This window comes from Schistocerca gregaria, chromosome 3 (assembly GCF_023897955.1).
Source record: "Schistocerca gregaria isolate iqSchGreg1 chromosome 3, iqSchGreg1.2, whole genome shotgun sequence".
Taxonomy (NCBI): Eukaryota; Metazoa; Arthropoda; class Insecta; order Orthoptera; family Acrididae; genus Schistocerca; species Schistocerca gregaria.
In genome coordinates, this window is record NC_064922.1 from 843781797 (window position 1) to 843798704 (window position 16908).

The window sequence follows — 16908 nt, forward strand, 5'->3', positions numbered from 1 at the left end:
CTCACTTACATCAACAGATTTCCCTTTTGCAGCCTATATCTTCACTAGGGTGATCCCTGATCTGTGTCTGATCTGTTTCCATTCTTTTGTTACCATGTCACATGCCTTCTCCTCCATCAGGTGGCATCCAGTGTCATGGAGAGTAGTGGTCACAATGTTTAGGCTTATCGGTGTATGCAGATGAAGAATGTATACCCTAGATATGTATGAGAAAGCACAACTTGCAGACCTTAATTGATTTATGCATCTTTTAAAGACACCTGAAGATGAAACCATCTAATTTCAAAATGACAATTGCTACAGCAGTGAGTGTTTGAGTGTCTGTTTAGTTGTGTATGTGAAGAGACTGAGCGTAATAGCTAGTGAACACTGTTTTCTGCTAAAGGTATCTATGTACCACACGTCAGGCTGCTATAGATGAGTGGACATCTTTCACATATTTCATATATTATTCCATCCAGAAATATCCATTATAATGATAATTTCAGAACTGACAAGATGTAAAAAGTACACAAATAAATACAGCATAGAAGAATTGGAAAAATTATAATTTGCCAGCAATCTTATATGTTCTACATTGCGAATACAAAAATAGTATTGTAGACAGTATTGCCATACCCGGTTTTCAAGAACAGCTCTTGATTTTTCACCCAACAGGAGTTTAGTGGCAGCAGAACTGAGTGACTCAATCCCAAGAAGCATTAGATATTCATGGTTCAGGCTTTTGTCAGCAGCCACTTTCTCTCCAATTTTTTGCACTATTGGTAAGACCCAGGGCTTGCCTTCATTGTCCTTGTAAGCTAAACAATGATAAGTTCTGTGACATTTTGAAATAAAAGTAAAATGTAAACTGGTTAAAAACAGCATGTAAAAATATTGACATATTTGTATTGGAATGTGGCATAGTGTCTCACACAGATCATCAACATTAATCATATAAAATAGTTATTTATTTATTTATTTAGCATCCAATAGACCACACATGTGATATAGGATTTGTCATTTGATTACACGTAACACATACACATAATAAACTGACAGACATATACAAACAGCAAACAAATTACATACACATAGTACATAAGTAGTGTACATGAACTTATTACCCAAAAACAAAAGTAAGTGCTCATGATAAACAATTACAGATCATGAACTACGTCTTATACACAAAACGTATTACAGGTATTTAACAGATTTTTCCTAAGTACCATAATTACAAAGTTGAAAACATAATTAAATTAGTTTGATTTTTTTAAAAAGTAAGTACAGGTTTCAATCCACACTCTGAGACAGGTATTCATTTACACTGTAGTAGCATTTTTCCATCAAGTAAGTTTTTACTTCACGCTTGAAGTTATTTTTGCCTTTCAATTCTTTAATTTGAGATGGAAGTGCATTTAAAAGCTTTATTCCTAAATGGCTAACATATTTCTGACTTCTAGTTTTTGCTACATAGGGAATGTGGAAGTCTTTACAATGCCTTGTATTGTGATCATGGTAGCTTGAGTTGGTTTGGAGATCGCAGTTACTTTTACTGATCATTTCCAGACATTTAAAAATATATATTGATGGTATTGTAAGTATCTTTAGTTGTTTGAATAAGGGTCTACAGTGAGTTTGTGGTGGGCTGTGTGTCATGATACGAATAGTTCTTTTTTGCATAATAAAAATGTCATTTAGTCTAAACCTGGTTTTCCCCCAAAAACTTACGTCATAGCTTGCAACTGATTGGTAATAACTAAAGTACACCGCTCTAATACATTCTTTGCTACATACCTTGGATATTATTCTTAAGGTGAAACATGATGAGCTAAGTTTCTGAGTAAGATATACACTGTGTTCATTCCAGTTTCAATCTTGTTCAATTCGCATTCCCATAAACTTAGTGGTGCACACTTTTTCTATTTGTTTGCTATCCAGCATAAGGCACATATTTTCCCCTTGACACTTGCTTCCATACTGTATAAAGTTTGTTTTGTTTGTATTTAATGTCAGCTTATTTGAATAAAACCATGACTGTATGTATGAGAGCATTTTTTCTGCTGTAGTACACAATGATTCTTTTATATCACTAATTATGATACTTGTCTCATCTGCAAATAGTAGAATTTTGGCTGAGCTGTATGGATCCTGGATATCATTAATATAAATTAGAAATAACAATGGGCCCAGAATGCTGCTCTGTGGAACACCTATTTCAATTTGTTTCGGTTCAGATATGAGTTTAAAGTTGTGAAGATTGTTGGATGACCTCAGCTCAACAACTTGTGACCTGTTAGGCAGATAAGATTCAAATCATTTTTTAACAGTGCACCTGATGCCTATTGCTTCAAGTTTCTCTAGTAATATTACATAGATCACAGTATCGAAGGCTTTGGATAAATCTAGATTAATTCCAACAACCTGTTTATTTGACTCCAAATTTCTTACTATTTCTGTTGTGTAGTCCAATATGGCTGTTTCTGTACTGTACCCTGCTTGAAAGCCATGTTGACTGTTATTTATTAGTTTATGTTTTTCTAGATATTTGGTAACCCTGATTTTCATTAATTCCTCAAATATTTTGGAGAAGGCTGGGAGGAAAGATATAGGTTGGTAATTTTCTATTTTATGTCTGTCACCATTTTTGTATAGAGGTATCACTTTAGAGATTTTAAGTTTATCCGGAAATACCCCTTCACTAGGGGACAAGTTTGCTATGCGCACTATAGGTTTGACAACACATGGAGCAATATTCTTAATTATTGATACAGGTACATCATCCAACCCAGAGGACATTTTGGATTTCAAGCATTTAATGACTTTTAGAACTTCATGCTCTCCTGTTGGGATTGCCAGCATGCTGGTATTTAAGATTTGAAGTCGTCACTGTTGGTTGTTGCTTAAATTTATTACTTAAAGTAAGGGGAATATTACAAAATAATTGTTTACATAGTCTGCCATGGCATCTTTTTCTATGGGAATATTTTCATTATTTTTAAGATTGATTTCCTGTTCTTTAGTTTGACCTCCAGTTTCATTTTTTTTTGCCATTTTCCATATCATTCTGGATTTGTTGCTAGCCTGCCTTATTAATCTATCATTACTGAATAATTTTGCTTTTGCTATTACTTTGCGGTAAGTCCTTTTGTATGTCCTCACATACTCAACAAACTGCTGATCATGACAGGTTTTTAAATTTAAACTTAGTAATTTCATGTCCATACCAAGCACATAACATTTTTTGTACTCTACAACAGTATTACAAAATATCCTTCCAGATAGTCCACTTGCTGTTTTGGAAACAATAACTCTTTATTATACTTATCCCTAGCTAGTGTATTTATGTGATATCGCAATGTCGATGTTGTTCAGAAGTATAATGCAACAGGCACTGCAGTAAATACAGCCATCATGAAATACATGAATTGTGAATATGGACAACCATCAGCTGTATAATGGAATGACGATAATGAAAATTTGTGCCGGATTGAGACACAAACCAGGATTTCGCACTTATCATGGGCAATTGCTTACCATTAGGCTGTCTGATCATGTCACACTGCCAGACCACACTTGGTTATTGATATATGTGAGTCTGGATATGACCATGAGTCAGCTTGGATAATGGTAAAGTGACCACTTGTGATAAGAAGGAAACCTGGGTTCAAAACACAGTCCAGCACAAATTTTCACTGTTGTCATTCCATTATACAACTGACAGTTGTCCATGTTAACAACTGTGAATGCATTTTGTGTAAGCAGTTTTATGTGTATAATAGAGCAGACAATTTGGTCAGTCATTCTGCACTGAATTTTCCCAGACATTATATAAACAGGATCTTCCCTCACACATCACTTTGTTCTTAACTTGTTCTCAAGATGCTGTTCTCTCTATGCACTTATCAGTGTATGATTACCAGTTGTTTTCTACGCCTTTCTTTAACTGCACTCCGGCTTTTGACCCAGCTTCACAATACTACTTCATATTCTCAATCATTATTAATGATCACAGGAAGCAGGACTGGTGGTCATAATGATATACCATACATGCTGAATTCTATGTTCAAATGTTCCTTTACAAAAGTAGATCCAGGAGTACTACACATTTTAACTCTTGCAGCACCTTGGAGGTGAATGATATAGCTACTAATGTTAATGGTATTGACAAACAGTTGAAACTGTTAATATTGAATGAGTCTCTTGGGTCCATTGGAATCTCTGTCAGATTCTATATGGAATTTGAGGGTGAGCTACTGTTGCTTATCATGTATCTCCAAAACAAAAAAATATGTCCAGAGTTTGGAAGAAAGTACAGATAACAATCTCTAGAATGTCAACAAAACAACTGTCTAATATGATCGAAATCAATCTATTGTAAAATCATAGAACATATGACTAAGCTGAAACATAGTGAGGTATCTTGAACAGAATGACTTCCTTTATGCTAACCAACATGGATTCTGAAAATACAGCTCACTCATGGTTCTCTCATAAACTTGAAAGCCTTGGGTCAAGAGAATCAGGTGGGTGAAGTTTTCATCTTTTATTTCTGAATACTTCTTGACTCATAAATCACACCAACATACGTTAACAAAGGATGATTATATGGGGTACCAAATTGAACAAAATTGTAATTGGATTTGATAAGATGCTTTTATATTGAAAAATCAAAAACTATACACTACACAAAGTGCAAAAACATAATAGCAAGGTGATATATATAATATCAAGGAGTCACAGATGGAATCAGTTAGCTGATAGAAATGATCACATAATATCAATAACAGGTAAAAGAAGAGGCAGACTTTGTTTCATCAGTAAAATACTGGGAAAAATTCTATTTATTTATGAAGGGAATTGTATACAAACATATGTGTGACCCATCTTACAATATTGGCTAACTGTGTGAAACACATACCAAATAAGACAACAAGGAATATTGGACATAGGTCAAGGAGGGCAGCACAGATGGTAACAGGTTTGTTTGACTTGTGGTAGAGCATCACAGAAATAGCGAAAAACCTGAACTAGGAGACTTTGAGCTCCATTTCACAAATTCTATTACATTTTGTCAGTTTCAGCCCTAGGAAAAAATCCCTTGTAGAGAGTCACACAACTGTTCATCATATTTCCATCTAACAATGTCCCGTGTGTCGTAAACAAATATGATCACTTATTTTACACATAAGGCATAAAACTGAAAAAAACAGATTTTTAAGGAGGCAGATGGCAAAACAAGATGGGAAGTAAAAATATCCCAGCTTGCTTCATTACAACCCGACTGCCCCAGGCAAATTCAACAGTCTACAACTACTGGCACAGCCAGCAATCAACCCACTCTGCACCTAGTTTACCATCTTAGCTGGTTTCACAGCACACTCGGGGATGTGGCAAGGAACTGAAGACCACTTTACACATAGACAAATGCCTCCTGTGGTCCAGTGTAGGCACCATGACCTGCAACAACAAGGATGGGTGCCACACAATACTTTGGTCTGATGACTCTACATCCTAAATTGGATGACTATATGTATGGGACACCTTATCCCATCACCAGCTTCTAGGGGGCACAGGTGCTCACATGATCATCATACCAATGTCCATTGCCCCACCCCATACACACACTTCGCCGGTGTAACTCTCCTTATGTGCGCTGAACAAGACTGACATCTCGGTACAGTGTGTGGTCAAACTACCAATCTAACTGTTTCCTGGCATGTATTTAAAATGTACCTTCCACATTACTGATGTTAATGACCCTGTCCTCGTTATTAACTTCCTACAGTTTTTCGACCTCTCCCCAGACGTGCAAAAGATGTCTTCACTTCATCACAAGATGAGCACTCGAATCATGTGTGCTGGCTGCAAAACAGACTCTCTCCAATCCACTCTCTCCGGCTGCCTCTCTATTGACATGGCTGGCCTCCTCGCTCATTGACCTTACAACAAAATGCTTCGAGATCAATGCTCTCCATCTGCACAAGGAAGAGACAAAACCCCCAACAGATGCTGCTTCAGAAGAACTGGTACTCACACAATACCTACTCCATCAGCTCAAATCTTTTTGCAGCTGTCATCTGGTGGAGAACTTACCTTGGCAACTATTCAACATCATCCTGACCTGTAGCTCTCAATATCTCACATTAGTGACAGTGTTATCTCCAAGTATGGCACCCACACCCCTTCTTTGCTGTTATGTCATGGTAAAGTAGACACAGTAATGAGTGGCACATGACATTTTATCAGTATTACAGATGACCTATAAAACTTCACAAACCATGTGACATAAGTGTTCCATGAACTCCTTCAGATGGGCATTATTTGCCCTTCAGAAAGCAACTGATCATCCCCTATTCACTTGATACCAAAGAAAGACTTTTCATTTCAGCTGTGTGGTGACTACAGACACCTTCACACTAGCATTTGAATTAACAACTTACCAATCCTCCATATTCAGGACTTTACACAACTTCCTAATTGTGCATGTGTTTTCAGTGCCCTCAGTTACTGTAAGACATATCTACATATCTCTATGTTCCTGGGTGACATTGTTAAGACTGCACTGATTACTCCATTGGGCTTGTTTGAGTTTTGTTTCAGGCCCTATGTCCGTCAATATTTTCCTTGAAATCCACCTGCAACAAGTCAAGGTGGTTTTACTATACAATGGCTTGGAGAGCAACCATGACAAATCTCAACTGAGCTGTAAATCCATCACCTTTCTTGGACATACTGTAGGTGCCAATGGTATTTGACCACCAGCTGATCAGGAAAACTTTATTCGCAACCTCCCTCACCCTTCTACTTTTTGGGAATTGTGCCAGTCCCTTGGCACCATCAGTTTTTACCAGTGACGTCTTCCCAAGGCTGCCATCATCCATGCCCCGTCACAAATCTCTTGGTTGAAAAGCAAACTTCTGGTAAACATCGGAGCAGTGATCGGACAAACTGATCCAGACATTTGAGGCACTGAAAGTTACATTAGCTAATGCCATCACAATCATGCACCCAATTCTGGATGCATGTACCTCTATCACCATGGATGCAGTGGTTTCATGATAGGTGCTCTCCTCCAACAACATATAGGCAATTCCATTCTGCCATTATGCTTCTTTTCCAGTAAACTGTCAGGTTCACAACCAAAGTAGTCCACCTTTGATTGTGACCAGCTTATGGTTTACGAAGCAGTTAAATACTTCCATGATGACATTGATGGTTGTGAAGTCACTATATTTACTGACCATATTGTAGCCATCTGGTGGATGAGATTTGCAGCCCAGTACTGGATCTACCCCTAAGAAGCTTTTGGCACATGGACTTGATTGGCCAATATACAACAAATGTACATTATGGGATCAGACAATTTAGTTCCAGATTGCCTGTCCAGAGTGGCAGTGATTACTTCTCCTTTGGACTTCAAAGAGCTAGCTCAACTGCAGGCAGACACAGAAATACAGGAACTGGAACAAGATACGGCTGCAAACCTTACAGTAGTTCTTCAATGTCTACCAGATACAGCTACCCCAATTGTGGGTGACATGTCCATGGGTAGCCTGCACAAGCTTGTACCAGCTGTTCTTCAGAGGAAGGTGTTTTCAGCCATACATGACCTTGCACATCCTATTATTAAGGCCTCCAAATGTCCCATGACTTCTTCTGCCAAATGTAAAGAAAGACTGCCAGACATGGAGTCATTTGTGTATTCCCTGTCAACAGAGTGAGGTTGGTCATCATAACCACCTCCACAAGTCAAATTTGGGATACTGAAAGAGTGATTGCATCACATCCACCTTGACATCATTGGCCCCCTTTCCTTGTCTGAAGGATACTGCTACATAATCAATGCCATCAAGAGAGTGACCAGGTCAAAGCTGTACCACTCACAGAAATTACTGCTGATACTGTTGTCAACACACTTGTCAGTATGTTTATTGCACAATTTGGCTGCCCCTCATCAGTTATGACTGACAAGGGCCACCAATTTGAGTCCCAGCTTCCTTCGAAAGTGTCACCACTGACAAGTTCCAGATCACTGCTGACCATCCCCAGAGCAATGGACTCATTGAATATTGGCAGTACATGTTTAAAGTGTCCCTCATATGCTATGAGGAATCTGGACTGAGACATTACTTTGTGTCTTGCTCAGCATTTGTTCGGCATTCAAAGAAGATTTAAGGGCTTCATCCACACAGGTTCTTTACAGTGAGCCCCTGGTGCTTCCTTCTGAGTTCATGCAATGCTCACATCCAGCTGAGCTTCCTGGTCTGGTTGAGTATGTTAGATTGCACATTTCCCAAGGTGTGCATGCCTAAACATTGGCCACATTCAGCATCCTGAGGTTTTGTTCACAGTGAGCTGCCTCATTCTGAATTTATTATACTATGTGACAACACCATGTGACAAACACTATAGCCTCCCTGCTCAGGCCCTCACCAGGTGTTAACCAGGGTAAACAATATTATGGACATTTTACAGAATGGTAAACAACAGACCTTTTCAGTCCACAGAGTCAAAAAGCCTGCTTGGCCTTTGGATGATGACTCAACTGCAGGCATGTGCCAGTGTTGTGTGAAAGATCTTCACTAGCTTGTGATGTTCGTTCTCCCCTGTTTTCTGACTCCTCTTCTGCTGAGGTTGACTCTAACCCAGCTCCCCCCCCCCCCCCCTTGATAATGTCAGTGTTCAGTGTTCCAGTGGATCAACCCATGCTCACTATGCCACCACCCAACACACACGTGGCATTCACTATCGACGTATCTGACCATCACATCGAGGATCACAACACCGTCTTCACATTGGTACACCACCTTCCAACTGTGATGAGGCTACCACGTTGCATGTGACACTTCTGTGTTCATTCCAGATACTCCTGGATGCAGACAAAGATCCCATTGCCATTAATGACGTTGGTGGACATCTCAGCATCACCTTGCCTGTTCCTTTGGCCTTCCCAAAACTCTGCTCTCATGTGTGGTCTGCCACCTGTGTCCCCTTTAGTGGCTACATGACTATGTTGTCTCTGGGGTTCATGCCCACAAAAACAGCAATCCACTGAGGAACGGTCAAACCATACCCTCCTTCAGGATCTGCAGTCAAATGTTTGGTCACACAAACTTCCTCCCACAGAAGGTCAGTATCAATGGACTCCCTCTCATCTCAACTCTGATATGCTCCAGTGTCACTTTAGACTCCCTTCCATCATGCTCTGCACAACTGGGGGAGTGGCAACCACCACCAACAATTAACAATGATCAATCAATGAAGCATGTTGCTCAACCTGAACAGTGTACTTTGTTTTTCTGTCTGGGTGATACACATGTTAGTTATTGTTCATATTAATGACATAGTTCAGTTAATAAAGTCAGTTTTAACCAAGTGTTGGAGTATTCCCATCTGCTCTGTTACCAGTAGGACAGTGTATAATTTCTATAGTTTGTTTCAAGGTACATGTCTGCAGTCCTGGTACATGTTAAAATCTATGCACCTCAGTATGGTAGCACACAGCCAGATGAGCTAAAAGAAAGTGGATATTGTGTGATAATTATTTTCTGCATTTGCAAGAGAACAATGCTGCGGCAATCCATGCTAAGTTGGTGTGGCAGCAATTCTCTATCATATAACTCAGTGATTAGTTTGGACAGATGCTTTCAGTGTGGTCAGGCTTGTCCAAATAATGAAGAACAAAGCAATAGAAAATCTCTCTGCGGAGAACTGGGGATCACTAGGCAAGAGGAGGCCTTGCTGCTCAAAGACCAGCAGACCTCCATCAAGGCAATAAGTGAAAAGCTGGAAATCAGTAGCATTCCAAGACAGTATATCCCCATTCAAAAAGCCTGTCGAACAAAGGCTGCAGTGGAATTGTTGTAGTTGTGTCAGATGAATTTAGATGACTTGTTTAGTAGCTTAATCAACACTGGTGAGATCTGGTTCTACTACTATAATCCTGAGACATATAATCATAGCAAGCTGTTTACATTTGGATTCCCCACTGCCAAAAAAAGGCAAAGAGTCAACTATTATATGGTAAGGCAATTCGATGTTTTTTGTGGGACTGCCATGGGGTGGTGCTGACAGACTGTCCTTGTAAGGGGAGAACCACCACAGGGGTGTACTAATGAAATCTCCTGGTGATGCTGTAGGAGTCAGTTATGACAAAATTCCATGAGAAGTGTGAGACAAAGTGGTTTTCATTTTGCAGTCTCTGGTTATTACTGAATATTATGAGGGCTATCCAGAAAGTACATACCATTTATGCCTGCAGCAACATGATCTGAGCTAGCATAGCCATTTTGCTATCTGAGCTTATGTTCTTTCAATGAGCATCAAGCCATGCCAATGTCAGGTTCATGTCATTTCCCATTATTTCACAATAAAAGTTTTAAATGTGCACCATGATTGAAAATCCTGTGAGTTGTGCAGTACAGTCAGTAATAAGGTTTTGTTGGCAATAAATCATAAACCAACTGAAATACTTAATAATACCAACTGAATAATACCAACTGAAATACATAAACTTTCAAACCACTGTAGAAGTAACACCACTGGTCAGAATGACATCAAATTGCGACAGAATATTACCAAAGAAGGGGGAAACCAATGGCAGTAGAAAAATAAATAGTTACAAAATGTAGCAATATATGGTGCTGTAAGCATCATAATTTAATAGTAGTCAACTACAAATGACAGATGAACCACACAGCAATGCCTAAGGTGTATGTTTGATGTTAAACAAACTGTACTACTGAGTGTGCATGGGTGTACAGGTGTAATACTGTTAGTTATATAAGCCTATCAAGCCTGGCAAGGTCATATCACATTGGATGGTAAAAATCTGTTTTTAATTGACCTAAAGCCAAAAAGTGCATAAAAAGCATCAATCAAAAATCAAATCAGTTTTTTAATTCTTGTGTGACTGGTGCAAAACATGTTCAATATGCTGTCCAGTGTTTTCTGCAACAAGTTGAAATTGAGAAACAGCATGTTCCACAACTGACTGAAGTTTTTCCAGGGTCACATTCAGAATATGTTGCACAATGTAGCTAAGTTTGCAGCACAACATCTTTCAGATAGCCCTGCAACCAGATGTCACAAGCATTAAGATCAGGCTGTAGTAAAATGGCAGCTGATAATCCTAGCATATCCAAAACACCACTTCAGCAGCTACTTAACTGGATCTGCAATGTGTGGAGGTGTGCCATCCTGCATAAAAATGATCCCATCCACTCATCCACACTGTTGGAGAGCTGGAATGATGTAGGTTGCTCAAAAGACACTCATAGTGCTTACCAGTGACAGTACAGGTAACTGGACCAGAAGCTCTCGTCCCTGACCCTGTGATAAATGATGCCGTACACCTGCACCACACAGTGACCTTTTCAGGATGAAGTGGTACTGGTTGATTTGTGTGTGGATTTTCTGTCGCCCACATTCAACAATTCTATGTATTGACATATTCTGTCAGATGGAAATGGGCTTTGTCTGTCCACAAAATCTTCCATGGCCAATCATTATCCACTTCCACATGAGCAAGAAATTCTGAAGCAAACTCTTGCTGGCAGGTCAACAGGAAGCAACTCATGCACATGGGTAATTTTGAATGGATACAAAGAAGGATGTCTCGTAGGATTTTACACACTGTGCTCATAGGTATGTCCAATGTTCGGGCAATTCTTCGTGCACCACATGTTTGCACACCAAGACTTGTCTCCTCCTGCATTGCTGTGGCCACTGCTTCCACTAATGTTGAATCAATTTGTTTCTTCCCTCTACCAGGTTGCACACCAAAAGAACCCATCTTATTGAATCTGAATCATTTTCTCCAGACCCATGGCAGTCATCAGACCAACACTTTTATTCAAACCCTTCAGTGTCTGGAACTTTTGCAGAGTGATGTGTGCGCAGTCATCATTTGTGTAATACAGCTTTACAAGCAGCATTGAGACAGTCAAGGTGAACGTTGCAGACATGAAAGGAGAAAAAACCATGTACCTGACGTTTTTATGCCAACTTCAGTGGATTGTGCACATGACAGGTGGTTTTATTTATGTATTCTGACACATACAGCACCACATATCGATCAATTTTCACACTTTTTTTTTTCTTCTGCGCTACATTTCCCCTCTTCTCCAATAATATTCCATTGCAAATTGACATCATTCTGATCAGCGGTGTTATTTTTACAGCATTTTGAAGATTTATCTTTAATTATGATCACCCTGTATATCAGCAACTGTGTGAAATATATGAAAAAAGTAATCATTGAAGGTGGAGTGCACCAATGGTGCATTAGTTTTGAAAGTGACTGGACTAATGTTCACAGTGGAGAGTGAGGTGGATAACCAAGCATTGTGACTGATGACCTGGGCACAAATTCAATGAGAAGATTCAAGAAAACTACCAGTTTACAATAACAGAGCTCTTGTTTAGTTCTGTTGTGAAGAATCTAGGAAGAGAGAGAAGAATGACTGTTTTTTGCGACAGGAAGGTGTGCTTCTTTCCAGTTTTCTTCAGTATGGTGCAACAATAAACTCTGTAATGTATTGCCAAACTTTGACAAACTCAAGAAGAGCAGTTCGGAATAAGCAATCAGGAAAGTTGAGTCCAAAAATTTTCTTCTTGCATGACAACACTTGACCACATAGCAATTTGCACTCAAGAAGTACTCAATACTTTCAAGTGGGAGAGACTTCTTCATGCATCATGCAGTCAAGATCTTACACCCAGTGGCTGCTAACTGTTTCCAATGATAAAGACCTGGCTTGCAACATAGCACTTTCATGACTATGCTCAACTGTTGGGGGGGCATGACTAACTGGGTGAAGTCTTAGCGGGCAAAATTTTATGACAATGGAATTTCAGAGCTTGTTCACCACTAGACAAGTGCCTAAATTTTGCATGCAGACTATGTTGAAAAGTAGTATTTAAGTGTTGCCTTCAAATGAATAAAATATCCTTCTTTTTATATGTCGTTTATTTTTGTAATACAAAAAAGTAATCTACTTTCTGAATAGCCCTCATACATTATATAATGTTGTCAATTAAGTTAAGGAATAAATTACTGCATACTATTCAGGAAAATATACAGTGGAAAATTTGTGATTAATTGATGCAATGCACATCTAAATCAAACTCATGGTTCACGCTCTATGCAGTTTTTAAGTGAGTGCAAGGTAGCCATTGTTGCCACTGTTCTGGATAGTGAGAGGGGAAATGACCAAGTGAGCTTCGGGGATGCTAGAGTGGGCAGTGGTGTTATATCTGGTATGAAAACTGATGCATCTGACACCACAGGCAGGGAAGAGTTTACCTGTACAGGTAGTGGTCCATTCTTTGGAAGAGACTGTGATGAGAGTGTGACTTTGATTAGTGCACAAAAGTTTTATTTTGATTGATGACAGTAATTACAGACTTATATGTGGTTAGATGAGATGGACATGCTACTCCACTACATTATGGCTCCCCACTGTGCTGATAAGTAGGGCTGCACTAACCAACCCACTTCAGATATTCTCAGTGTTGTTTTAGAAATCCCAGTTGGCCTTACAATCATGACTGAATGCATAAAGGTAGGTAGGGAGAATTCTTTGGCAAATGGTGCCAGGCAATATTTGAGTTTCTGGTGTTTAGTGCATAAAGTCCCACACGGAAGAATATTTTGCATAGCCTCCTCTGAATGTTTGTGAGTACTGCTTGCCTGGGTGTTTATCTTCCATTGTTGTTGTAGGTTGAGATACGGGGTGTCCATAATTAAAGTTCCAGTTTCAAAACACCTAAGAAAGAGAAAAGAGAACCACTGCTCAAAATGATATCAAATTTGAACAGCATATTGTTCGTGCTGGGGGAAACATCATGGGAAAAAATCCACGAAAATTTGACCAAGAAATGGCACTGTAAGCATCGGAATATGCACATCAACAGACACACAACACACACCTGTTCCTCACTTTGTGTCTGAGGCATCCAACATGCCTCTCTCCAGGATGATCACATTGTGCTGGTAAAGGTCTTTTAAAAGAGCTGTGACTGTGTGCCAGTAGCTCTGGAGAACTATTGGACACTTAGGGGTATGTGAAAAGGCATTGACCCAATGTCTGATTACAAAATTCAAAAAGGCAGGTTCGTGCAAAATGCAATGTGGAACAGAGAGAAAAGCAGTTGATCCAATGTATGTTGAAGATGTGGTCACAGCATTGCAGGAGGTGTAAGGTGGTGCTGTGTACACATGCGGCGCATGGGGAATTGCCAAAACATTGCACATGCCTGTGAGCATGGTGCATAAAATACTACAAGTCATCCTGCATTGCTATCTATACAAAATCAGACATGTTCAGGAGTTGCTTGCTGCTGATCTCCCAGTAAGACAAACGTTCACTCTGAAATTTCTTGCTTGCATGGAAGTGGAAAATGAATGGCTGTGGAACATTCTGTGGACAGAGAAAGCCCATTTCCATCTCTAAGGACATGTCACTATGCAGAATTGCAGAATATGAGCAACAGAAAATGTGCACAATCATTGAACAGTGCCACTTCATTCTGCAAAAGTGACTTTGTGGTACGAGCTGATGACATCATTCACTGAAGAGCCACATTTTTTCCAAGGAGTTGAGTCCTGTTACCTGTATCATCATTCGTAAATGCTCTGAGTGTCTTTTGTGCACCAACGTCATTCCAACCCTTCAACAGTTTGGATGCATGACGAAGATCATTTCCATGCAAGATGGTGCTGCTCCACACATCGTGCAGTCAGTGAAGTCGCCACTACAGAGGCGTTTTGGAAACGCTAGAATTATCAGCCATCATTTCTCCTATGCCTGGCCATCCAGATCATCTGATCTTACCCCATTTGACTTCTGGCTGTGGGGTTATTGGAAAGAAGTTGTGTTCAACGGTCCAGTTGTGAATGTGGTTGAATTGTAAACATCTACTGAGTAACGCATTGTGAATGTGACCCCTAAGACACTCTGATCTGTTGTGGAACATGCTCTTTCTCAATTTCACCTTGTGGAAGAAAACAGTGAACAGAACATTGAACATGTCCTGTGCCAGTCTCATGACAATTAGAAATTTATGTCATTTTGCTTACTCCAAGTTAGTGGCATCCATGAAGGCCCCTTGAATTCTGGTGTTACATGTACATCAGTTGATTGTGAATATGATACTTATGTACACTGACTTAATTACAGGGCACAGACCCTAAACAACATAGCATCCCTTTAGCTGGTAAGTTTGATATTTATTTGCTATCCATCCAACGGCTTGCCTGGACTGTTATTTCATTCAGTGTGTACAGGTAAGTCATCAGAAGGACCACAGTGCACCACATCTTGTGCTGTGAAAGCAAATCTGGTGAGCTTTACAAGCTGCAGTGTTGATGAACTCACAACTAATTGACTCAAACAGGTGGGTGTTAATCAGAGAATGATTGTGTGTCCATGTAGCTTGGCTAACTCCCAAGGCAGGGTGCTCTTTTTCATTGAGACATTGTACTTTGTTACTTTTCACGTAACTAGTAAAACCATTGCAAAATTAGGAATCAGGTGAATACATTACAAGTTGTCAAATGGAATATTTTTTCTCCACGACAACACCTCACCTCTTTCTACTCAGAACACAGTCACACATGCTGCTTCTTCAGAGTAACAAATTTTATCTCACCCTCTGTGATCTCCTAACAAGGCACACAGTGACTTCTTATTCCTTCAGATAAAAAAGTCATTGCAAAGCAGGCATTTCTGGAATGATGATGAGGTGATTTCTCAGGTGGTGTTTTCCCTGGACAACCAAAAATGCATACTTCTACAACTTAAGTCTGCTGTTCTGCAGCTTGATTTTCTTGAGATGAATATTACAACTTTGTGGCCACCTGTCAAAAGTTAGAGTGACACACACTTGATATGAAAATCATTACTGTATTTTCACACAAATTAGTCACTTACTAAAAATATAACTTCAGCTATAAGCTCATATCAATTAATTTAAAGTTTGCTTCTCATAATGATCACAAAATCCAGCTGTAAGTGGTAAAACTCAAATTTATCATCATTCCACACTCTTATGACAGTAAAATCTGAAGTAAATATTATAAAATCTGTCGCTCCACAATATTGTCCAACACTTTTCACTTCTCATTACACATGTGTCCCATAAGTTAACCATTTAATATGAATACAAGCTGCTGACTAATTTTGCAAATCAACCATGTGCATAACTCTAAGAACTGGCGTTGTAGTTCTGTAAAACAACAGTGCCCAAGACAAACCAACCATGCAACAGCTGAGGGAAGACTATTGGTGGGGAAAAAAGAAAGAAAGTAAATCACCAAGGCTAAGAATGAGTGTACACATTACCCTTATAAAATGCTTGAAAACAGATACCAGCTGACCTGTAAAAGATTACTTTCAAAGCTTCAGAAACCAGTACTAAGTGAGGAGCCTAGGAATATACTCAGTCAGAGTCACATTATTGTTGTTGTGGTCTTCAGTCTTGAGACTGGTTTGATGCAGCTCTCCAGGCTACTCTATCTTGTGCAAGCTTCTTCATCTCCCAGTACCTACTGCAACCTACATCCTTCTGAATCTGCTTATTGTAGTCATCTCTTGGTCTCCCTCTACGATTTTTACCCTCCACACTGCCCTCCAATACTAAATTGGTGATCCCTTGATGCCTCAGGACATGTCCTACCAACCGATCCCTTCTTCTGGTCAAGTTGTGCCACAAACTTCTCTTCTTCCCAATCCTATTCAATACCTCCTCATTAGTTATGTGATCTACCCATCTAATCTTCAGCATTCTTCTGTAGCACCACAGTTCGAAAGCTTCTATTCTCTTCTTGTCCAAACTATTTATCGTCCATGTTTCACTTCGATACATGGCTACACTCCATACAAATACTTTCAGAAATGACTTCCTGACAAATCTATACTCGAT

General features: G+C 39.4%; 1 protein-coding gene across 1 annotated transcript in view; it reads right to left on the reverse strand.

Moving 5' to 3' along the window:
* The window catches only part of LOC126354736 (aspartate aminotransferase, cytoplasmic-like), a 63990-nt gene that overhangs the window by 28717 nt on the left and 18365 nt on the right, over window positions 1-16908 (reverse strand). The window contains exon 2 of the mRNA XM_050004602.1: window positions 619-800. Coding sequence (XP_049860559.1) covers window positions 619-800 — 182 coding nt within the window. The remainder of the gene's footprint in view (window positions 1-618; window positions 801-16908) is intronic.